Here is a 26121-nt window from a genome sequence, read left to right on the forward strand (position 1 = left end):
GATCACGTCTCGTTTAGACTACTGCAATTCTCTGTATGTTGGTCTTAATCAGTCGTCTCTGCATCGCCTCCAGATGGTGCAAAATGCAGCTGTGCGTCTGCTCACTGGAGCCAAACGGCACCAACACATTTCTCCTGTTTTATCTTCACTGCACTGGTTACCTGTTGCTTTTAGAATTGATTTTAAGATTTTGTTGCTTGTTTTTAAATCAATTCATGGTCAAGCCCCATTCTATTTATCTGATATGCCGTCACTGCACACTCCAGGAAGAGCTCTGCGCTCCGCGGACCAGAGTTTACTGGTCTATCCCAGGTCTAAGTTGAAGACCAGGGGAGATGGAGCCTTTGCTGTTGCGGGGCCCAAGCTCTGGAACTCTCTGCCATTAAATGTCCGACTGGCTCCTTCAGTTGACTCTTTTAAGACTCTTTAAAGACACATGTTTTTGCACCGGCTTTTAACACAAGATGAACTGAATACTGCCACATCTTTTATTGTCTTGTTGATTTATTTTGTTCTTGTATTTAACTAAATGTAATTTTAATTCCTTTCATTGTACAGCACTTTGGGGCAGTGTTGACTGTTTGTAAATGTGCTTTATAAATAAACCTGACCTTGACCTTGACCTTGACTAAAATACAGCGAGGAAAATAAGTATTTGAACACCCTGCAGTTTTGCAAGTTCTCCCACTTAGAAATCATGGAGGAACCTGAAATTTTCATCTTAGGTGCATGTCCACTGTGAGAGACATAATCTAAAAACAAAAAATCCGGAAATCACAATGTATGATTTTTTAATAATTTATTTGTATGTTACTGCTGCAAATAAGTATTTGATCACCTACCAACCAGCAAGAATTCTGGCTCACACAGACCTGTTAATTTTTCTTTAAGAAGCCCTCTTATTCTGCACTCTTTACCTGTATTAATTGCACCTGTTTGAACTTGTTACCTGTATGAAAGGCGCCTGTTCACACACTCAATCAATCAATCACACTCCAACCTGTGCATCATCGTAAGACCAAAGAGCTGTCTAAGGACACCAGGGACAAAATTGTAGACCTGCACAAGGCTGGGATGGACTACAGGACAACAGGCAAGCAGCTTGGTAGAAGACAACAACTGTTATGATTATTTATTAGAAAGTGGAAGAAACACAAGATGACTGTCAATCTCCCTCGGTCTGGGATTCCATGCAAGATCTCACTTTGTGGGGTAAGAATGATTCTGAGAAAGCTCAGAACTACACAGGAGGACCTGGTCAATGACCTGAAGAGAGCTGGGACCACAGTCACAAAGATTACATTAGTAACACATGATGCTGTCATGGTTTAAAATCCTGCAGGGCAGCAAGGTCCCCCTGCTCAAGCCAGCACATGTCCAGGCCTGTTTGAAGTTTACCAGTGACCATCTGGATGATCCAGAGGAGGCATGGGAGAAGGTCATGTGGTCAGATGAGACCAGAATAGAGCTTTTTAGAATCAACTCCACTTACCATGTTTAGAGGATGAGAACAACCCCAAGAAAACCATCCCAACCGTGACGCATGGGGGTGGAAACATCATACTCTGGGGGTGCTCTTCTGCAAAGGGGACAGGACGACTGCACCGTATTGAAGGGAGGATGGATGGGGTCATGTATTGCGAGATTTTGGCAAACAACCTCCTTCCCTCAGTAAGAGCATTGAAGATGGGTCATGGCTGGGTCTTCCAGGGTGACAATGACTCAAAACACACAGCCAGGGCAACTAAGGAGGGGCTCCATAAGAAGCATTTCAAGGTCCTGGAGTGGCCTGGCCAGTCTCCAGACCTGAACTCAATAGAAAATCTTTGGAGGGAGCTGAAACTCCAAACCTGAAAGATTTGCAGAAGATCTGTATGGAGGAGTGGACCAAAATCCCTGCTGCAGTGTGTGAAAACCTGGTGAAAAACTACAGGAAACATTTGACCTCTGTAACTGCAAACAAAGGCTACTGTACCAAATATTAACATTGATTTTCACAGGTGATTAAATACTTATTTGCAGCAGTAACATACAAATAAATTATAAAAAAAAAAAAAAATCATACAGTGTGATTTCCAGATTTTTTTTTTTTTTTTTTAGATTATTTCTCTCACAGTGGACATGCACCTAAGATGAAAATTTCAGACCCCTCCATGATTTCTAAGTGGGAGAACTTGCAAAACCGCAGGGTGTTCAAATACTTATTTTAATATCAAAGGTTCAATGGGACGAGGGGGTGGGGTTAGTTTTTAATGATGTATTTTATCTTACTTTTTCATTTTTCTTCTTGTCAGTGTTTGAAGACTCGCTGAAGTGTCTTTATTTAAATGGACACTGTCAGCATTTCTGTGATGGTTCCGGACAAAGAAGAAAATGTTCTTGTGCGGACAGCTACATGCTAGCAGAAGATGGGCGCCAGTGTGTCGCTGAAGGTAAAAAAAAAACAAAATGAAAAAATGTAGTTTGATGTCAGAAACTTATGTTGCTTACTGAAAAAAGGTTACATAGAACATTTAATTTTATGCAACCAGCCTGTTTGGGAAAATATCATCTTATAGACTCTTTCATAAAACAAACATTGATTTAAAAATGTGAAGAAACAGCAAGTGAAGTGACACTGAAGAAACAAACAAACAAAAAATCCAAAACAAACAATAACTCAAAGAATCAATAGAACTGCAAAAAGTAAAGTTTATTGTGGAGGACAAGAGGATGAGTGTGTGTGTGTGGGTGTGTGTGTGTGTGTGTGTGTGTGTGTGCTCGCGCATGCACTTGTATGTGTGTGAGCCTGTGGTACATTACTGTGTGTCTGTGTGACGGTGATGTGTTAATGCCTTTCTGCGTGACGGTGGCGCGTTAATGCCTTTCTGCGTGACGGTGGTGCGTTAATGCATTCCTGTGTGACGGTGACGTGTTAATGCATTTCTGTGTGACGGTGGCGCGTTAATGGATTTCTGTGTGACGGTGGCACGTTAATGCATTTCTGTGTGACGGTGGCACGTTAATGCATTTCTGTGTGACGGTGGCACGTTAATGCATTTCTGTGTGTCGGTGGCGCGGTAATGCATTTCTGTGTGACGGTGGCACGTTAATACCTTTCTGTGTGACGGTGGCGCGTTAATGCCTTTCTGTGTGACGGTGGCGCGTTAATGCCTTTCTGTGTGACGGTGGCACGTTAATGCATTTCTGTGTGACGGTGGCACGTTAATGCCTTTCTGTGTGACGGTGGCGCGTTAATGCATTTCTGTGTATCGGTGGCACATTAATGCATTTCTGTGTGACGGTGGCACGTTAATGCATTTCTGTGTGGCGGTGGCACGTTAATGCCTTTCTGTGTGGCGGTGGCGCGTTAATGCATTCCTGTGTGACGGTGACGTGTTAATGCCTTTCTGCGTGACGGCGGCGCGTTAATGCATTCCTGTGTGACGGTGACGTGTTAATGCATTTCTGTGTGACGGTGGCGTGTTAATGCCTTTCTGTGTGATGGTGGCGCGTTAATGCCTTTCTGTCTGACGGTGGCGCGTTAATGCATTTCTGTGTGACGTGGCACGTTAATGCATTTCTGTGTGACGGTGGTGCGTTAATGCCTTTCTGTGTGACGGTGGCGCGTTAATGCCTTTCTGTGTGACGGTGGCGCGTTAATGCCTTTCTGTGTGACGGTGGCGCGTTAATGCCTTTCTGTATGATGGTGGCGTGTTAATGCATTTCTGTGTGATGGTGGCGCGGTAATGCATTTCTGTGTGACGGTGGCACGTTAATGCATTTCTGTGTGTCGGTGGCACGTTAATGCATTTCTGTGTGATGGTGGCACGGTAATGCATTTCTGTGTGACGGTGGCATGTTAATGCCTTTCTGTGTGACGGTGGCACGTTAATGCATTTCTGTGTGTCGGTGGCGCAGTAATGCATTTCTGTGTGACGGTGGCACGTTAATGCCCTTCTGTGTGACGGTGGCGCGTTAGTGCATTTCTGTGTATCGGTGGCACGTTAATGCATTTCTGTGTGACGGTGGCACGTTAATGCCTTTCTGTGTGATGGTGGCACGTTAATGCATTTCTGTGTGGCGGTGGCACGTTAATGCCTTTCTGTGTGACGGCGGCGCGTTAATGCATTCCTGTATGACGGTGGCGCGTTAATGCATTCCTGTGTGACGGTGAGGTGTTAATGCCTTTTTGTGTGATGGTGGCGCGTTAATGCATAGCTGTGTGACGGTGGCGCGTTAATGCATTCCTGTGTGACGGTGACGTGTTAATGCATTTCTGTGTGACGGTGGCGCGTTAATGGATGTCTGTGTGACGGTGGCACGTTAATGACTTTCTGTGTGATGGTGGGACGTTAATGCATTTCTGTGTGACGGTGGCGCGTTAATGCATTCCTGTGTGACGGTGGCGCGTTAATGCATTCCTGTATGACGGTCAAGTGTTAATGCCTTTCTGTGTGATGGAGGCACGTTAATGCATTTCTGTGTGACGTGGCGTGTTAATGCATTCCTGTGTGACAGTGACGTGTTAATGCATTTCTGTGTGACGGTGGCACGTTAATGCCTTTCTGTGTGACAGTGGTGTGTTAATGCATTTCTGTGTGACGGTGGCACATTAATGCCTTTCTATGTGACAGTGGCGCGATAATGCATTCCTGTGTGACGGTGACGTGTTAATGCCTTTCTGTGTGACGGTGGCACGTTAATGCATTCCTGTGTGACGTGGCGCGTTAATGCATTTCTGTGTGATGGTGGCACATTAATGCATTTCTGTATGACAGTGGCGCGTTAATGCATTCTGTGTGACGGTGGTGCGTTAATGCATTTCTGTGTGACTGTGGCACGTTAATGCCTTTCTGTGTGACGGTGGCGCGTTAATGCATTCCTGTGTAACGGTGGCGCGTTAATGCATTCCTGTGTGATGGTGACGTGTTAATGCCTTTCTGTGTGACAGTGGCACGTTAATGCATTCCTGTGTGACGGCGGCGCGTTAATGCATTTCTGTGTGATGGTGGCACATTAATGCATTTCTGTGAGACGGTGCGCTTTAATGCATTCCTGTGTGACGGTGGCACGTTAATGCCTTTCTGTGTGACTGTGGCACATTAATGCCTTTCTGTGTGACGGTGGCGCGTTAATGCATTCCTGTGTAACGGTGGCGCATTAATGCATTCCTGTGTGATGGTCAAGTGTTAATGCCTTTCTGTGTGACGGAGGCACGTTAATGCATTTCTGTGTGACGGTGGCACGTTAATGCCATTCTGTGTGACGGTGGCACGTTAATGCCTTTCTGTGTGACGGTGGCACGTTAATGCATTTCTGCGTGACGGTGGCACGTTAATGCCTTTCTGTGTGACAGTGGCATGTTAATGCCTTCCTGTGTGACGGTGGCATGTTAATGCCTTTCTGTGTGACGGTGGCGCGTTAATGCATTCCTGTGTGACGGTGGCGCGTTAATGCATTCCTGTGTGACAGTGACGCGTTAATGCATTCCTGTGTGACGGTGGCGCGTTAATGCATTCCTGTGTGACGGTGACGTGTTAATGCCTTTCTGTGTGACGGTGGCGCGTTAATGCATACCTGTGTGACAGTGGCGCGTTAATGCATTCCTGTGTGAAGGTGATGTGTTAATGCATTTCTGTGTGACAGTGGCGCGGTAATGCATTTCTGTGTGACGGTGGCACGTTAATGCCTTTCTGTGTGACGGTGGCACGTTAATACCTTTCTGTGTGACGGTGGCACATTAATGCCTTTCTGTGTGACGTGGCGCGTTAATGCATTCCTGTGTGATGGTCAAGTGTTAATGCCTTTCTGTGTGACGGAGGCACGTTAATGCATTTCTGTGTGACGGAGGCACGTTAATGCATTTCTGTGTGACGGTGGCGCGTTAATGCATTCCTGTGTGACGGTGACATGTTAATGCATTTCTGTGTGACGGAGGCATGTTAAATCCGTTCTGTGTGACGGTGGCGCGTTAATGCCTTTCTGTGTGACGGTGGCGCAGTAATGCATTTCTGTGTGACGGTGGCACATTAATGCCTTTCTGTGTGACATGGTGCGTTAATGCATTCCTGTGTGATGGTCAAGTGTTAATGCCTTTCTGTGTGACGGAGGCACGTTAATGCATTTCTGTGTGACGGTGGTGCGTTAATGCATTCCTGTGTGACGGTGGCATGTTAATGCATTCCTGTGTGACGGTGACATGTTAATGCATTTCTGTGTGACGGATGCACGTTAATGCCGTTCTGTGTGACGGTGGCGTGTTAATGCCTTTCTGTGTGACGGTGGCGCGTTAATGCATTTCTGTGTGACGGTGGCGCGGTAATGCATTTCTGTGTGACAGTGGCGCGTTAATGCCTTTCTGTGTGACGGTGGCGCGTTAATGCATTTCTGTGTGTCGGTGGCACGTTAATGCATTTCTGTGTGACGGTGGCACGTTAATGCATTTCTGTGTGACGGTGGCACGTTAATGCCTTTCTGTGTGACTGTGGCACATTAATGCATTTCTGTGTGACGGTGGCACATTAATGCCTTTCTGTGTGACAGTGGTGTGTTTCTGTGTGACAGTGACGTGTTTCTGTGCTTCTGTGTGACAGTTGCGTTTTTCTGTGTTTCTGTGTGACAGTGGCATGTTTTTCTTTTTGTGTGACAGTAGCATGTTTGTGTTTCTGTGTAACAGTGGCATGTTTCTGTGTTTCTGTGTGACAGTGGCATGTTTCTGTGTGACAGTGGCGTGTTTGTGTTTCTGTGTGACAGTGGCATGTTTTTGTTTCTGTGTGACAGTGGCGTGTTTCTATGTTTCTGTGTGACAGTGGCATGTTTCTGTGTTTCTGTGTGACAGTGGTGTGTTTGTGTTTCTGTGTGACAGTGGCATGTTTTTGTTTTTGTTTGACCGTGGCACATTAATGTCTTTCTGTGTGACAGTGCCGCGTTAATGCATTCCTGTGTGACGGTGGCACATTAATGCCTTTCTGTGTGACGGTGATGCATTAATGCATTCCTGTGTGACGGTGGCATGTTAATGCCTTTCTGTGTAACGGTGGCACATTAATGCATTCCTTTGTGACAGTGGCATGTTAATGCATTCCTGTGTGACGGTGGCATGTTAATGCCTTTCTGTGTGACGGTGGCACGTTAATGCATTCCTGTGTGACGGGCGGTGTTTCTGTGTTTCGTGGACAGTGATGTCTTTTGTTTCTGTGTGACAGTGGCGTGTTTCTGTGTGACAGTGGCGTGTTTTTGTTTCTGTGTGACAATGGTGTTTTCTGTGTTTCTGTGTGACAGTGGTGTGTTTGTGTTTCTGTGTGACAGTGGTGTTTCTGTGTGACAGTGGCATGTTTGTGTTTCTGTGTGACAGTGGTGTGTTTCTGTGTGACAGTGGCGTGTTTCTGTGCTTCTGTGTGACAGTGGCGTTTTTCTGTGTTTCTGTGTGACAGTGGCATGTTTTTCTTTTTGTGTGACAGTGGCATGTTTGTGTTTTTGTGTAACAGTGGCATGTTTCTGTGTTTCTGTGTGACAGTGGCATGTTTCTGTGTTTCTGTGTGACAGTGGCATGTTTCTGTGTGACAGTGGCGTGTTTGTGTTTCTGTGTGACAGTGGCATGTTTGTGTTTCTGTGTGACAGTGGCATGTTTCTGTGCTTCTGTGTGACAGTGGCATGTTTTTGTTTCTGTGTGACAGTGGCATGTTTTTGTTTCTGTGTGACAGTGGCGTTTCTGTGTTTCTGTATGACAGTGGCATGTTTCTGTGTGACAGTGGCGTGTTTGTGTTTCTGTGTGACAGTGGCATGTTTTTGTTTCTGTGTGACAGTGGCATGTTTCTGTGTTTCTGTGTGACAGTGGCGTGTTTGTGTTTCTGTGTGACAGTGGCATGTTTCTGTGTTTCTGTGTGACAGTGGCATGTTTGTGTTTCTGTGTGACAGTGACGTCTTTTGTTTCTGTGTGACAATGGCATGTTTCTGTGTTTCTGTGTGACAGTGACATGTTTTGTGTTTCTGTGTGACAGTGGCGTGTTTGTATTTCTGTGTGACAGTGGGCGTTTCTGTGTTTCTGTATGACAGTGGCGTGTTTCTGTGTTTCTGTGTGACAGTGGTGTGTTTCTGTGTTTCTGTGTGACAGTGGTGTGTTTCTGTGCTTCTATGTGACAGTGGCCTTTTTCTGTGTTTCTGTGTGACAGTGGCATGTTTTTGTTTCTGTGTGACAGTGGCATGTTTCTGTGTTTCTGTGTGACAGTGGCGTGTTTCTGTGTGACAGTGGCATGCTTTTGTTTCTGTGTGACAATGGTGTGTTTCTATGTTTCTGTGTGACAGTGGTGTGTTTGTGTTTCTGTGTGACAGTGGCGTTTCTGTGTTTCTGTGTGACAGTGGCATTTTTCTGTGTTTCTGTGTGACAGTGGCATGTTTTTCTTTTTGTGTGACAGTGGCGTGTTTCTGTGCTTCTGTGTGACAGTGGCATTTTTCTGTGTTTCTGTGTGACAGTGGCATGTTTTTCTTTTTGTGTGACAGTGGCATGTTTGTGTTTCTGTGTAACAGTGGCATGTTTCTGTGTTTCTGAGTGACAGTGGCGTGTTTGTGTTTCTGTGTGACAGTGGTGTGTTTCTGTGTTTCTGTGTGACAGTGGTGTGTTTCTGTGCTTCTATGTGACAGTGGCATTTTTCTGTGTTTCTGTGTGACAGTGGCATGTTTTTGTTTCTGTGTGACAGTGGCATGTTTCTGTGTTTCTGTGTGACAGTGGTGTGTTTCTGTGTGACAGTGGCATGCTTTTGTTTCTGTGTGACAATGGTGTGTTTCTGTGTTTCTGTGTGACAGTGGCGTTTCTGTGTTTCTGTGTGACAGTGGCATGTTTGTGTTTCTGTGTGACAGTGGCATGTTTGTGTTTCTGTGTGACAGTGGCATGTTTTTGTGTTTCTGTGTGACAGTGGCGTGTTTGTGTTTCTGTGTGACAGTGGCGTTTCTGTGTTTCTGTATGACAGTGGCGTGTTTCTGTGTTTCTGTATGACAGTGGCGTGTTTCTGTGTTTCTGTGTGACAGTGGTGTGTTTTACATGTTTCTGTGTGACGTGCCGTGTTTACGTGTTTCTGTGTGACAGTGACGTGTTTCTGTGTGACAGTGGTGTGTTTACGTGTGACAGTGCAGTGTTTACATGATTTTGTGTGACAGTGGCATGTTTCTGTGTGACAGTGGCATGTTTTTGTTTCTGTGTGACAGTGGCATGTTTCTGTGTTTCTGTGTGACAGTGGCGTGTTTCTGTGTGACAGTGGCATGCTTTTGTTTCTGTGTGACAATGGTGTGTTTCTATGTTTCTGTGTGACAGTGGTGTGTTTGTGTTTCTGTGTGACAGTGGCGTTTCTGTGTTTCTGTGTGACAGTGGCATGTTTGTATTTCTGTGTGACAGTGGTGTGTTTCTGTGTGACAGTGGCGTGTTTCTGTGCTTCTGTGTGACAGTGGCATTTTTCTGTGTTTCTGTGTGACAGTGGTATGTTTTTCTTTTTGTGTGACAGTGGCATGTTTGTGTTTCTGTGTAACAGTGGCATGTTTCTGTGTTTCTGAGTGACAGTGGCGTGTTTGTGTTTCTGTGTGACAGTGGTGTGTTTCTGTGTTTCTGTGTGACAGTGGTGTGTTTCTGTGCTTCTATGTGACAGTGGCATTTTTCTGTGTTTCTGTGTGACAGTGGCATGTTTTTGTTTCTGTGTGACAGTGGCATGTTTCTGTGTTTCTGTGTGACAGTGGTGTGTTTCTGTGTGACAGTGGCATGCTTTTGTTTCTGTGTGACAATGGTGTGTTTCTGTGTTTCTGTGTGACAGTGGCGTTTCTGTGTGACAGTGGCATGTTTGTGTTTCTGTGTGACAGTGGCATGTTTGTGTTTCTGTGTGACAGTGACGTTTCTGTGTTTCTGTGTGACAGTGGCATGTTTTTATGTTTCTGTGTGACAGTGGCGTGTTTGTGTTTCTGTGTGACAGTGGCGTTTCTGTGTTTCTGTATGACAGTGGCGTGTTTGTGTTTCTGTGTGACAGTGGTGTGTTTACATGTTTCTGTGTGACGTGCCGTGTTTACGTGTTTCTGTGTGACAGTGACGTGTTTTTGTTTTTGTGTGACAGTGGCATGTTTCTGTGTTTCTGTGTGACAGTGGCGTGTTTCTGTGTGACAGTGGCATGCTTTTGTTTCTGTGTGACAATGGTGTGTTTCTATGTTTCTGTGTGACAGTGGTGTGTTTGTGTTTCTGTGTGACAGTGGCGTTTCTGTGTTTCTGTGTGACAGTGGCATGTTTGTATTTCTGTGTGACAGTGGTGTGTTTCTGTGTGACAGTGGCGTGTTTCTGTGCTTCTGTGTGACAGTGGCATTTTTCTGTGTTTCTGTGTGACAGTGGCATGTTTTTCTTTTTGTGTGACAGTGGCATGTTTGTGTTTCTGTGTAACAGTGGCATGTTTCTGTGTTTCTGAGTGACAGTGGCGTGTTTGTGTTTCTGTGTGACAGTGGTGTGTTTCTGTGTTTCTGTGTGACAGTGGTGTGTTTCTGTGCTTCTATGTGACAGTGGCATTTTTCTGTGTTTCTGTGTGACAGTGGCATGTTTTTGTTTCTGTGTGACAGTGGCATGTTTCTGTGTTTCTGTGTGACAGTGGTGTGTTTCTGTGTGACAGTGGCATGCTTTTGTTTCTGTGTGACAATGGTGTGTTTCTGTGTTTCTGTGTGACAGTGGCGTGTTTGTGTTTCTGTGTGACAATGGCGTTTCTGTGTTTCTGTATGACAGTGGCGTGTTTCTGTGTTTCTGTGTGACAGTGGCGTGTTTGTGTTTCTGTGTGACAGTGGTGTGTTTACATGTTTCTGTGTGACGTGCCGTGTTTACGTGTTTCTGTGTGACAGTGACGTGTTTCTGTGTGCCAGTGGTGTGTTTACGTGTGACAGTGCAGTGTTTACATGATTTTGTGTGACAGTGGCATGTTTCTGTGTTTCTGTATGACAATGGTGTGTTTATGTGTTTCTGTGTGACAGTGACGTATTACTGTGTGACAGTGGTGTGTTTACATGTTTCGTTGTGACAGTGGCATGTTTCTGTGTGACAGTGGTGTGTTTGTGCTTCTGTGTGACAGTGGCTTGTTTCTGTGTTTCTGTGTGACAGTGGCGTGTTTCTGTGTTTCTGTGTGACAGTGGCGTGTTTGTGTTTCTGTGTGACAGTGGTGTGTTTCTGTGCTTCTATGTGACAGTGGCATTTTTCTGTGTTTCTGTGTGACAGTGGCATGTTTTTGTTTCTGTGTGACAGTGGCATGTTTCTGTGTTTCTGTGTGACAGTGGCGTGTTTCTGTGTTTCTGTGTGACAGTGACGTCTTTTGTTTCTGTGTGACAGTGGTGTGTTTCTGTGCTTCTGTGTGACAGTGGTGTTTTTCTGTGTTTCTGTGTGACAGTGGCATGTTTTTGTTTCTGTGTAACAATGGCATGTTTCTGTGTTTCTGTGTGACAGTGGCATGTTTCTGTGTGACAGTGGCATGTTTGTGTTTCTGTGTAACAGTGGCATGTTTCTGTGTTTCTGTGTGACAGTGGCATATTTCTGTGTGACAGTGGCGTGTTTGTGTTTCTGTGTGACAGTGGCATGTTTTTGTTTCTGTGTGACAGTGGCGTGTTTCTATGTTTCTGTGTGACAGTGGAATGTTTCTGTGTTTCTGTGTGACAGTGGCCTGTTTCTATGTTTCTGTGTGACAGTGGAATGTTTCTGTGTTTCTGTGTGACAGTGGTGTGTTTGTGTTTCTGTGTGACAATGGCATGTTTTTGTTTCTGTGTGACAGTGGCATGTTTCTGTGTTTCTGTGTGACAGTGGCATGTTTTTGTTTCTGTGTGACAATGGCATGTTTCTGTGTTTGTGTGACAGTGGCGTGTTTTTGTTTCTGTGTGACAATGGCATGTTTCTGTGTTTGTGTGACAGTGGCGTGTTTTTTTTTTCTGTGTGACAATGGTGTGTTTCTGTGTTTGTGTGACAGTGGCGTGTTTGCATTTCTGTGTGACAATGGCATGTTTCTGTGTTTGTGTGACAGTGCCGTGTTTGCGTTTCTGTGTGACAGTGGCATGTTTTTGTTTCTGTGTGAGAATGGCATGTTTCTGTGTCTGTGTGACAGTGGCATGTTTTTGTTTCTGTGTGACAATGGCATGTTTCTGTGTTTCTGTGTGACAGTGGCATGTTTTTGTTTCTGTGTGACAATGGTATGTTTCTTTGTTTCTGTGTGACAGTGGCATATTTTTTGTTTCTGTGTGACAATGGCATGTTTCTGTGTTTCTGTGTGACAGTGGCATGTTTTTGTTTCTGTGTGACAATGGCATGTTTCTGTGTTTCTGTGTGACAGTGGCATGTTTTTGTTTCTGTGTGACAATGGTATGTTTCTTTGTTTCTGTGTGACAGTGGCATGTTTTTGTTTCTGTGTGACAGTGGCGTGTTTGTGTTTCTGTGTGACAGTGGCATGTTTTTGTTTCTGTGTGACAATGGCATGTTTCTGTGTTTCTGTGTGATAGTGGCATGTTTTTGTTTCTGTGTGACAATGGCATGTTTCTGTGTTTGTGTGACAGTGGCGTGTTTGCGTTTCTGTGTAACAGTGGCATTTTTCTGTGTTTCTGTGTGACGGTGTTATTCTGTGCTTCTGTGTGACAATGGCATGTTTCTGTGTGACAGTGGCATGTTTTTGTTTCTGTGTGACAATGGCATGTTTCTGTGTTTGTGTGACAGTGGCGTGTTTGTGTTTCTGTGTGACAGTGGCATGTTTTTGTTTCTGTGTGACAATGGCATGTTTCTGTGTTTGTGTGACAGTGGCGTGTTTGTGTTTCTGTGTGACAGTGGCGTATCCGTGTGGTCACCTGGCTCCAGCAGAGGGCAACATGAATCAGACCGCTGACTCTCAGACGCGGCTCGTCGGTTCCAACCAGTGTTCCAGTCTGAGCGCGTCACAAAGAGACCAGTGGACAACCTGAATTATGACCTGACATCTGCTGGTTCCTTTGTCCTTCCCCATCCAACCTGGCAACAAATGTTTATGAACATTTTGACAAAGTTTCTAACAAATCAGAAGTTTCTGAGTTTTTGTTCTTCTAGCATTGTCCAAAACTCAGTTTCCCATGAGTCTTAGCATCTGCATCACACCCACCACATCACATGACTCCAGGTCAGGTCAGGTGAAGGTCCTGGCTGATGATTGGTGGTCACCTGGTCCACAACTGGATTTGACTGCTGAGAAAATAAATCTCCCTTTATCTGTAAAGTCAGTATATTATTTCACTTGACGAAAGTGTGATTCATTTAATTAATTAATTTAATTAATTATTTAATTTTTTTCAATTTAATTGTTTTTTTTTGTTTGTTTTTTTTTTTTGCTAAAACAGCGCTGACGGTTTGTTGGCCAGAAGCCAATGTGTGAGTGTGCTAAGGACTCTAAGAAATGACTCGTTCTGTAAAGACAATGAAATCATTAATGTCTTATTATTATTATTATGAATGACCTGTTGATCAGGTTCTGGTCCAGTATGACGGCATCAGTCACTGTGGAGGGGTTCTGGTCCATCCAGAGTGGGTCGTCACCGCCGCCCACTGTCTCCATGGTTACAACCACACCAAACTCACTGTGGTGGCAGGTACGTGTTCATGACCTTTGACGCCACAAACGAGTGCACCCAGAAAGTATTCACAGCGCTTCATGTTTTCCACATTTTGTTATGTTAAGCTTTATTCCAAAATGGATGAAATTCATGTTTTTACAAAAAATTCTATACACCGTCCCGCATAAACACAATGTGAAAAACTTTTTTTTTGAAATTTCTGTGAATTTATAAAAAAAAAAAAAACTCTGAGAAATCACATGTACGTGACAGGTGCCTCCTGTTTCCACTGATCATCCTTGAGATGTTTCTACAGCTAAACTGGAGTCCACCTGGGGTAAATTCATTTGATTGGACATGATTTGGAAAGACACACACCTGTCTACATATAAGGTCCCACAGTTGATAGTGCATGTGAATGAATGAATGAATGAATGACTGAATTTATTTTGCACGTTTACCCATGTGGCTGAAAGGGTGTGAGCAGAAGCAAAAGCTTATATACACCCACCCCTTAACTATATATATATATATACATATATATATATATATATATATATATATGTATATATATATATATATATATACATATATATATATATATATATATATATATATGTATATATATATATATATATGTATATATATATATATATATATATATATATATATATATGTATATATGTATGTATGTATGTATGTACAGTGGTCCCTCATTTATCGTGGGAGTTACGTTCTAAAAATAGCCCGCGACAGGTGAAATCTGCGAAGTACTCCGCACAGCAGACAGTGGGGTGGTGTGAGTGGCCTTACCGAGCCCGCAGACTTGCTAAGCGCATCGGAGGCAGTGAGAGCAATCGCGGTGATGCCGACCGGCCCGCCTGATGAGGACGCAGAACACAATGCGCTGTTTAAAAAAAAGAAGCATGCAAAATTGTACTAAAAAAATCCGCAAAACTGCGAGGCCGCGAAAGGTGAACTGCGATATAGCGAGGGACCACTGTATATATATATATACTCGTATATATATATGTTCATGCAGCTGGCCTGCTCTGTGTCAGTCTGATCCCGTCAGATCTCAGAAGCTAAGCAGTGCAAGATCTGGTTAGTACTTGAATGGGAGACCTCTTCGAAACACCAGCAGCTGTGTGTGTTTCTCCAGGTGACACTGTAGTTGCGTCAGAAAGGGCATCGGTGTAAAACCTGTGCCAAATACCAATGCAGATATGGCTGTATCCGCTGTGGTGACCCTGAATATTATCAGGAGCAGTTGAACTGACATTAACAACCTCTCATGTCCAAAACCTGTTCCAAATGATCCCTACTACAAAACACAGTCATATCATCAGCAAATAAAATACAACTCATGGACTTGGAAACCAAACATATATCATTAATATATAACAGAAACAACAATGGCCCAAGGACTGAACCCTGGGGCACCCCACATGTGATCTTCAAAAATTCGGAATTTATCCCACCAATATGGACATGCACACACCTGCTGTGTAAATAACTAGCTATCCAGTCATGTGCCAGTCGCCTGATACCATACATCTGTATTTTATCCAATAGTGAAGTGTGATCTATAAGGTCAAATGCTTTCTGTAAATCAAAGAAAACCCCTACAGTGGTATTGCTTATTCTCAACTGCATTTGTAATTTGTTCAACAAAGTCAGTTAAAGCCAATGAAGTAGTACGAGTCTTTCTAAATCCATATTTCTGTTCGCTGAGTATATGATGTTCAGTTATGAAATAATTTAACCTCTTTACACATACCTTTTCCAAACTTTTTGAAAATTGAGGAAACAGTGAGACTAGACTGTAGTTTGAAAACACATGTTTATCACCAGATTTGAACAGCAGTATCACTTTAGCTGTTTTCATTTTTGAAGGAAATTTCCCAGCCAATTACAAATATAAGTTAAAGGTTTAACAAAACAATCAATAATATTCTTTATCAAAAACATATCAAAATTATAACTGTCAGTTGATTTTTTTCAGTTGCTTTGCTGATTACACAGTCTTAAGAGTAACCCAGGTAGCTTACTCGTTACCATATTAGTTACAAGTTGTCAGCAGCAATTCCTAATAAAGTAACTGCATACAACCCCTGGCAAAAATTATGGAATCACCGGCCTCGGAGGATGTTCATCCAGTTGTTTAATTTTGTAGAAAAAAAGCAGATCACAGACATGACACAAAACTAAAGTCATTTCAAATGGCAACTTTCTGGCTTTAAGAAACACTATAAGAAATCAAGAAAAAAAAATTGTGGCAGTCAGTAACGGTTACTTTTTTAGACCAAGCAGAGGGAAAAAAAATATGAAAAATATCACTCAATTCTGAGGAATAAATTATGGAATCACCCTGTAAATTTTCATCCCCAAAACTAACACCTGCATCAAATCAGATCTGCTCGTTAGTCTGCATCTAAAAAGGAGTGATCACACCTTGGAGAGCTGTTGCACCAAGTGGACTGACATGAATCATGGCTCCAACACGAGAGATGTCAATTGAAACAAAGGAGAGGATTATCAAACTCTTAAAAGAGGGTAAATCTGTTGTGAAAGTGTAGTGACACGGACCCACAACAGGGGGCGTAAATGAACGGACAATGAAAGAGTCAAGTATGAACACTTTACTGTTGTGAATGAGCACAACACAGAGGAATGTGAAATTTTACAGACAGTCAATCACAAGGGTGACGTGTGGGCAGGCTCGAGGATAGAAGACGTCTGTCCTGAGATGAACCGGAAGCACACGATTTCCTCCGCCACCGAACCCGGAGAATACTGGAGCCGCCAAGTCCCGAGTCCCCAGGTGGCCACCGTCTTCGAAGGTCGGATCTGGTACTGCTGGCAGGGAGCAGAGACAATAAGATATGGGTGTGTCCACACCCAGTAGCAACAACGGTGGGAATTCCACCTCCACCTCTAACACACACTCGTGCAGCTCCTGTCTACCCACTTATCTGGTAGAGGTGTGAAGCGAAGCCGTCGCTGATCACACCAAACGCCGGTCTCACAGATAAGGAACACCACAGGAAAGCGGCTGCAAAAAAAAAGTTCAGACTGACACACAGTTTACTTTAAGGTTGAGAATAGTACCTGAACGGTTCAACGATATCTCGGCAATGAGGTGGAGATGACGTCCGGGTTTTATGGATTGAGATGATGAAGCATGAATGGGTGACAGCTGTCAGGAGATAATGAGTGACAGCTGTCACCCCCGGCTGTGTCCGTGGCGGCAGCGCCCTCTCGTGCCTGAAGCCCGCACTTCAGGCAGGGCGCCCTCTGGTGGTGGGCCAGCAGTACCTCCTCTTCTGGCGGCTGTCATGGTCCTTCTTTTGGTCGTCTCAGGATGTCTTCTTTTAGATAACACAAACTAATTGCAAGTGATTTGCTAGAAAAGGACACAACACTTTGGAATAATTCAGCCTTAAGCAAGATAAAATGCACAGAGTTTTTTAAGTTTATTTAAGCCTTCGACACAGAGCTTATACAAACTGAGTCCTCTAGAGAGACTGAATATGTGACGACCGCGCTCATCTATTTATTGGAGACCCGCGGGCATCGCTCCTCCTTCGACTTTTTTATTTATTTTATTCCCAAGACATGGTTTTCTATTGGAAGCGTCCTCTAGTGAACCCTAAGCAGGTGTTAGGCCATTATTTCAATGTGACAAACACTCCCATTAAAACTTGAAGGATTTACAACTGATTTTTTTAAAAGACCTTCAGCCACAGGTGCAGCTGGCCTGAGGCCCCCTGCACCTGGCCTGCGGGAAAGCACCTAAGAGGCCTTGGAAAGCCCCTGACAGACCGAATGACTAATAGAGCCCTTTTTTGGGTTGAACACCTGCTAGTTCAGCCAGAGGACATACAGTTCAGATCAGGACACTTGATAGTTCATCATAGTTCAAATAAGGACCTAAAAATTCTTCTACACGGCCCACACAACAAAATCATCACGCAATGTTGCAAAAGATGTTGGTTGTTCACATTCAGCTGTGTCTAAACTCTAGACCAAATACAAACAACATTGGAAGGTTGTTAAAGGCAAACATACTGGTAGACCAAGGACGACATCATTCATTTCATTTCATTTCAGTTTTCTGTCTTGACATCAAAGTGTCAAGACAGAAAACTTAAAGCAACATGTCTCAAAAATCGAAAATGTACAACAAAACAAATGAGGAACGAATGGGAGGAAACTGGAGTCAACGTCTGTGACCGAACTGTAAGAAACCGCCTAAAGGAAATGGGATTTACATACAGAAAAGCTAAACGAAAGCCATCATTAACACCTAAACAGAAAAAAACAAGGTTACAATGGGCTAAGGAAAAGCAATCGTGGACTGTGGATGACTGGATGAAAGTCATATTCAGTGATGAATCTCAAATCTGCATTGGGCAAGGTGATGATGCTGGAACTTTTGTTTGGTGCCGTTCCAATGAGATTTATAATGATGACTGCCTGAAGAGAACATGTAAATTTCCACAGTCATTGATGATATGGGGCTGCATGTCAGGTAAAGGCACTGGGGAGATGGCTGTCATTACATCATCAATAAATGCACAAGTTTACGTTGATATTTTGGACACTTTTCTTATCCCATCAATTGAAAGGATGTTTGGGGATGATGAAATCATTTTTCAAGATGATAATGCATCTTGCCATGGAGCAAAAACTGTGAAAACATTCCTTGCAAAAAGACACATAGGGTCAATGTCATGGCCTGCAAATAGTCCGGATCTTAATCCAATTGAAAATCTTTGGTGGAAGTTGAAGAAAATGGTCCATGACAAGGCTCCAACCTGCAAAGCTGATCTGGCAACGGCAATCAGAGAAAGTTGGAGCCAGATTGATGAAGAGTACTGTTTGTCACTCATTAAGTCCATGCCTCAGAGACTACAAGCCCCAGACAGCAAATAGATCCGGGCCAGATGTAGTCCAACATCTGGTACCAATCCTGAAAACAGATCCGGTCCAGACAGTTTTTGCACCCTGGCCCAGATCCGGCACAGCTCCACTTTATAGTTCTGGAACAGATCCGGACCAGATCTGAACTGGATCCGCAAAACACCAACCGTTTACAGACCATATCTGGCACGGATCTGGGACAGATGTGGTCCGCATCACAGCACCGTGGCAAGAACATGGGGCATAACGATAAGCAATTTTATCTGCACTCAGTAGAAACTATCCATTAGCAGTTGTAAACTCTGTATTCTGTAATCGTGATTGTCACTGAGGCTTTTTTAGATGCTTATTGCAAAGCGGGTGTTTCTTTACAACAATCAAGTTTTATAAGTCCAGGGACACTGATCTGTGTGTTATAGATACAAATCAGTTGTCGGCGATGTTTATCATATAAATTGGAAATAATAGAAATGAATGATTCATATGATTTTCTATGTCCTTAATATTAATGTCACTCCAGTTTTGATGCATTAAGTCCATTCTGAGATTTTTAATTGTTACATCTGTTATTTTCTTTATGAAATTGGTAGTTTCATTATGATCATTTTCATCAACTGATGATCTGAAAGCAACAAAAACCGCCAAATGATCACTGACATAAGTAGTCCACCCATTAAATTCCCTACAGTAACATGTGTTAATATATTGTTATAAGTGTTGATGTATTTCTAGTTATCCTAGTTGGGTGTCTAATTCTGCTATTTGTACTTGACTAAAAGGATTTAGGAAATCTATATTAAAGTCTCCACAAACAAATAAAAGCTTATTATTTTTAATTGTGTTGTACATTTCTATCAGTTTATCCACAAAATTATTTATGTTTGATGCAGGAGCTCTATAAACACAGTAATAATTATGTTTTTGATTTTTTACATTTACTTTCCACTGTAACACATTCCATGACATTTTCCAAAGAAAATGACATATTTTTAATCATTTCACTTTGATGATTTGCTCGAACATAAAGTGCCATGCCACCAGCCCGTTTTTTTTGTTTGTTTGTTTTTTGACAGAATGTGTTAAAAGTGAGGCGCTGTGAATACTTTCCGGCTGCACGGTAGACGCTAAAGTTATGAGCATACTGTAATGTTTGTGGTAAAACCGATGCATTACTATAATCACTAGTGTAGTGTTTTTTTTTTGCATGTTTATTTAATAGTAATTTCAGAGTTTCTGATGCTTGGTTTTTAAAAGTCTTTTTCAAATAAGATCAATGAATAAATTATGAGTGTTTGAAATTTACAATTGAAATGTCATATTTAGCCATTTAAGATAATTTTCCATATTAAGATTAAATTTCTCTTCTGCTGTTGGTGTAATATTGCATATGTTAAAAATATTTTATTATTATTTTCAGGATCCATAGTATGAAGCTTTTTGTTGTTGTGGAAGTTTTTGTTGTTTTAGTTGTATTTTTTGTTGTTATTGTTTTCCAAATCAGGATTTATTTTTTTTTCCTGATTTTTGTAACGTTGTTCCATTTTCTTTTCTGTTTTTAAGGGGAACACAACCTGGACGTAGAGGAGGGAACAGAACAGAGGATCCCTGTTTCCATGGTGACAGCCCACCCGGACTACAACCTGATGTCGGGCGACAGCGACGTGGCCCTGGTGCATCTGAGCCGACCCGTCACTTTGTCCCGTCACGTCATCCCCGTCTGCCTGCCCACTAAAGACTTTGCCGAACAAGAACTCCTGCCTGTTCGTTTCCACACTGTGTCCGGCTGGGGCAAGAGGACCACCGGCGGCAATGTGGCGAGTCTGTCCTCTAAGCTCAGTGGGCCACCCTCCCCCGTCCTGCGCAAGATGTCAGTGCCGATCCTTCAGAACTCCGAGTGCTCCCAGAAAGCCCAGTTCAACTTCACCAACAGCATGCTGTGTGCCGGATACCTGGAGGGTCGCCAGGAGAGCTGCCGCGGAGATGATGGTAGTCCGCTCGTCACACTCTACGGCTCCACCCACTTCTTGATGGGTGTGGTCAGCTGGGGGCGGGGCTGCTCATATCCAGGTTATTACAGCGTGTATGCTAAAATGGCTAACTTCATGGAATGGGTAGACACCATCCTGAAAGCCCCGCCCACTCTGGCTCCAGTTATGGAAAACCCATTTAACTTGTTGGAACAGAAAATAATCTATTGATGCTTAACTTGAAAATTAATCCAACTTCTAACAGTTGTTGATTTAACATCTGACAGCGCCGTGGTTTCCACTGTAATCAAGTTAACATTACCTTAACTTTACCGTTATCAATGAACAATGTAACCAAGTAAACATTAACATAACTTTACTGTTAATAGTTAACATTGTGACCAAGTTAACATTACCTTAAGTTTACTATTATTATGTAACAATGTAACCAAAATATGTTACCAACTTGCAATATAACCAAACTACACTGATAAATTGCTGCGGTTACAAACAGTGTGACATCACTGCATTGCCACAATTTACAAGATAAAGCAATTAAATTGCTGCAAGCTAAGAAGAATAAACCAGAATTTTGCAAAGTAACCAATTTACTCAAGAATCAAATGATATTCCACAAATGCTGAGGTTACCAGTTTACCGCGTAATGAGATTAAGTTGCCAGACTTTAAATCATAACCAGATTAAGTTGCTGGTACAGTATACAAGTTGAACACATCATTTTCCATGAATTTAGACAATTTTTTGAATTTGTAATCAGACTGAATTGCTGCAATGCATTCTATTATTTGAGTTTGATGATTACTGTTGTTAACTAGTCATGTTGTCACAGTGCCACTAGTAAAAGTTGCCTCTGTGTCAGTAATTTGCTTCATTTTGTTTGGTCCTTTTGAAAATATACGAACTCTGGATTCAGGTCTCTGATATTCGTATGTATCCATTCAATAATCAATTAAAGTCATGAGAATAAATGTTATTGATTGTAAACATTTACAAACACAAAGTGAAAAATCAAGTGTAATGTCTTTGTTATATTTCAGACTGAACTTTGACCCTGAATTTACGTTGATGTTGGTGGTAAAGACTGAGTCTTTTGTCTGAGAAACTTATTTTACATTAAGCATTTTTTTCCTAAGATCAAAATGTTCAAAAAACAAAAGTCTGACTTTTCAAATAAGTAACTCAAAAGATTTTCCTCCACACAAACAATACAAAAACATCAGTCAATCACCTGAAACCTGATCTGTTGAATCAGTATTTTAATAATTATTAAATATTATTTTGTTCATTTGGGGGCATCATGGTGATCAGTGCGCTTGTTTTCATAGTTCCAGGTTCCAGACCACCCCTGCACATTCTCCATGTTATCTGGAAAACATCCAATTTAAATTCAATTTAATTCAATTTAAAGTCAATTTCAGTTCATTCAACGTATAGAGCGCCAAATCACAACAGTGTGCATCACAGAAAACAACTTTTAAAAAAACCCCAAAATGGACCAAAAGATCAAACAGCATAATTAAAAGATTAAAGGCACAATAAAAAAAGTAAAATAAAATAAAATAAAAAATAAAAAAAGCATAATCACACCATATGCTAATCATATAAAAGAGAAAACAAATGCGTCTTCAATCTGACTTTTATTGACACAGGGAGATCATTCCACAGAACAGGGGCACGATAAGAGAAAACTCTGTGACCCACAGACTTTTTATTCACCCTAGGGACACAAAGTAGTCCTGCACCCTGAGAACGCAGAGCCCAGGCCGGTACGTAGGGTTTAATTAGGTCAGCTAGGTAGGGAGGTGCCAGTCCACAAACAATTTTATAGGTTAGTAGCAGAACCTTAAAATCTGATCTCACTGGGACAGGAAGCCAGTGAAGAGACGCCAAAATGGGTATAATGTGGTCAAACTTTCTGCTTCCTGTCAAACGTCTGGCTGCAGCCATTTGAACCAATTGGAGACCCCTAATGCTAGACTGCGGTAAACCAGAAAATAGAACATTGCAGTAGTCCAATCTAGAAGAGATAAACACATGAATCAGGGTCTCAGCATCAGCCACAGACAGGATGGGACAAATCTTCGCTATATATTGCAGGTGGAAGAAAGCAGTCCTAGTAATATCTCTAATGTGGAGGTCAAAGGACAACATAGGATCAAAAATTACCCCAAGGTTCCTCACTTTGTCAGTGTGATGTATGACACATGAGCCTAGGCTAAGCGTTAACTGGTCAAATTAATGTCAGTGTCTCACTGGACCAAAAACCATCATTTCAGTCTTATCAGAATTTAAAAGCAGGAAGTTACGAGACATCTTTTCACCGATGCAAGTCAATCTTCTAAGGATTGTATGTGGATGAGATTACCAGCAGTTATCAGCATGTATAACTGAGTATCATCAGCATAGCAGTGAAAGGTAATCCCAGAATGCCACAATATGTGCCCAAGGGGTGCTATATAAAGGGGGCCAAATTTCATGTCACTAAGGTTAGAGGTAGTGTTACCGTACAGAACACAGTGAGAACGACTGGTCAGGGATGACGTCAACCATGCAAGGGCACTCCCAGCAATCCCAAAATCATTCTCCAGTCTATCAATTAGAATATGATGATCCACGGTATCAAATGCAGCACTGAGCTCTAACAGCACCAGAACCGTAGTGGTGTCTGAGTCCATTGCAAGCATTGCATCCAGTGTAAAACTTGTGCCAAATCAACATGCAGATCCACCTCGGACCTGCTGTGGCACCCCGGAAAGGAAAAGTGGAGAATCTGAAGGAAATTACTTTAATTTGACTATTTGCAGTCACTGCAGGGGTGGTGGCCAAGTGGTTAATGCACTTGGTTTCAGTGCAGAAGGTTCCTGGTTCAAATCCCACCCCTGCCACATTTCTCCATGTAATGTGGAGTTGCGTCAAGAAGGGCATCCGGCCGGTAAAAAAAAAAAAAAACCTGTGCCAATTCAACATGCAGATCCACCTTGGATTTGCTGTGGCAACCCCGAGTGCAAACAAGGGAGCAGCCGAAGGGACTTACTTTTTTGCAGCTGCACTAAGCCGTCTGGTGTTTGTTTTGGTTTTTGTGTGAATTAAATCAAATAGTCTTGTAGTCTTACACACCTCTCTGCAGCTTCTCTCCCCCTGCCATCCCCTCATTACCCCATCCCCGTGGAGACGGTGCCTGCTCCCAGACCACCAATAACCAGCAAAAATCTATTTAAGCATAAAAATTCAAAAAGAAAAAATAATATAGCACCTTCAACTGCACCACAGACTAAAACAGTTAAATGTGTCTATTAAACATTAGGTCTCTCTCTTCTAAGTCCCTGTTAGTAAATGATATAATAACTGATCAACATATTGATTTATTCTGCCTTACAGAAACCTGGTTACAGCAGGATGAATATGTTAGTTTAAATGAGTCAACACCCCCGAGTCACACTAACTGCCAGAATGCTCGTAGCACGGGCCGAGGGGGAGGATTAGCAGCAATCTTCCACTCCAGCTTATTAATTTACATTTACTCTGATGGACTACCCAGCAGTGGGGAATAAGTTTCATTACAGTAAAAGTCTTTGAGAAAGCGCTGTAACTAGGTTTAAGGATATGATTCCTTCTTTATGTTCTCCAATGCCATATACCAACACAGTGCAGAGTAGCTACCTAAACTCTGTAAGTCAATCAATCAATCAATGTTTTTATATAGCGCCAAATCACAACAAACAGTTGCCCCAAGGCGCTTTATATTGTAAGACAAGGCCATACAATAATTATGTAAAACCCCAATGGTCAAAACGACCCCCTGTGAGCAAGCACTTGGCTACAGTGGGAAGGAAAAACTCCCTTTTAACAGGACGAAACCTCCAGCAGAACCAGGCTCAGGGAGGGGCAGTCTTCTGCTGGGACTGGTTGGGGCTGAGGGAGAGAACCAGGAAAAAGACATGCTGTGGAGGGGAGCAGAGATCAATCACTAATGATTAAATGCAGAGTGGTGCATACAGAGCAAAAAGAGAAAGAAACACTCAGTGCATCATGGGAACCCCCCAGCAGTCTACGTCTATAGCAGCATAACTAAGGGATGGTTCAGGGTCAGAGCCTGAAAGCTGAAGGCTCTGCCTCCCATTCTACTCTTACAAACCCTAGGAACTACAAGTAAGCCTGCAGTCTGAGAGCGAAGCGCTCTATTGGGGTGATATGGTACTACGAGGTCCCTAAGATAAGATGGGACCTGATTATTCAAAACCTTATAAGTAAGAAGAAGAATTTTAAATTCTATTCTAGAATTAACAGGAAGCCAATGAAGAGAGGCCAATATGGGTGAGATATGCTCTCTCCTTCTAGTCCCCGTCAGTACTCTAGCTGCAGCATTTTGAATTAACTGAAGGCTTTTTAGGGAACTTTTAGGACAACCTGATAATAATGAATTACAATAGTCCAGCCTAGAGGAAATAAATGCATGAATTAGTTTTTCAGCATCACTCTGAGACAAGACCTTTCTGATTTTAGAGATATTGCGTAAATGCAAAAAAGCAGTCCTACATATTTGTTTAATATGCGCTTTGAATGACATATCCTGATCAAAAATGACTCCAAGATTTCTCACAGTATTACTAGAGGTCAGGGTAATGCCATCCAGAGTAAGGATCTGGTTAGACACCATGTTTCTAAGATTTGTGGGGCCAAGTACAATAACTTCAGTTTTATCTGAGTTTAAAAGCAGGAAATTAGAGGTCATCCATGTCTTTATGTCTGTAAGACAATCCTGCAGTTTAGCTAATTGGTGTGTGTCCTCTGGCTTCATGGATAGATAAAGCTGGGTATCATCTGCGTAACAATGAAAATTTAAGCAATACCGTCTAATAATACTGCCTAAGGGAAGCATGTATAAAGTGAATAAAATTGGTCCTAGCACAGAACCTTGTGGAACTCCATAATTAACTTTAGTCTGTGAAGAAGATTCCCCATTTACATGAACAAATTGTAATCTATTAGACAAATATGATTCAAACCACCGCAGCGCAGTGCCTTTAATACCTATGGCATGCTCTAATCTCTGTAATAAAATTTCATGGTCAACAGTATCAAAAGCAGCACTGAGGTCTAATAGAACAAGCACAGAGATGAGTCCACTGTCCGAGGCCATAAGAAGATCATTTGTAACCTTCACTAATGCTGTTTCTGTACTATGATGAATTCTAAAACCTGACTGAAACTCTTCAAATAGACCATTCCTCTGCAGATGATCAGTTAGCTGTTTTACAGCTACCCTTTCAAGAATTTTTGAGAGAAAAGGAAGGTTGGAGATTGGCCTATAATTAGCTAAGATAGCTGGGTCAAGTGATGGCTTTTTAAGTAATGGTTTAATTACTGCCACCTTAAAAGCCTGTGGTACATAGCCAACTAACAAAGATAGATTGATCATATTTAAGATCGAAGCATTAAATAATGGTAGGGCTTCCTTGAGCAGCCTGGTAGGAATGGGGTCTAATAAACATGTTGATGGTTTGGATGAAGTAACTAATGAAAATAACTCAGACAGAACAATCGGAGAGAAAGAGTCTAACCAAATACCGGCATCACTGAAAGCAGCCAAAGATAACGATACGTCTTTGGGATGGTTATGAGTAATTTTTTCTCTAATAGTTAAAATTTTGTTAGCAAAGAA

At 42.4% G+C, this 26121-nt stretch overlaps 1 protein-coding gene across 1 annotated transcript in view; it reads left to right on the forward strand.

Moving 5' to 3' along the window:
- f7i (coagulation factor VIIi) overlaps window positions 1-20669 on the forward strand; it is a 41220-nt gene extending 20551 nt beyond the window's left edge. The window contains exons 5-9 of the mRNA XM_034181363.1: window positions 2295-2432; window positions 12791-12892; window positions 13046-13125; window positions 13461-13581; window positions 20032-20669. Coding sequence (XP_034037254.1) covers window positions 2295-2432; window positions 12791-12892; window positions 13046-13125; window positions 13461-13581; window positions 20032-20669 — 1079 coding nt within the window. The remainder of the gene's footprint in view (window positions 1-2294; window positions 2433-12790; window positions 12893-13045; window positions 13126-13460; window positions 13582-20031) is intronic.
- The last annotated feature ends 5452 nt before the right edge of the window (window positions 20670-26121 follow it).

This window comes from Thalassophryne amazonica, chromosome 1 (genome assembly GCF_902500255.1).
Source record: "Thalassophryne amazonica chromosome 1, fThaAma1.1, whole genome shotgun sequence".
In the NCBI taxonomy this organism is placed as follows: domain Eukaryota; kingdom Metazoa; phylum Chordata; class Actinopteri; order Batrachoidiformes; family Batrachoididae; genus Thalassophryne; species Thalassophryne amazonica.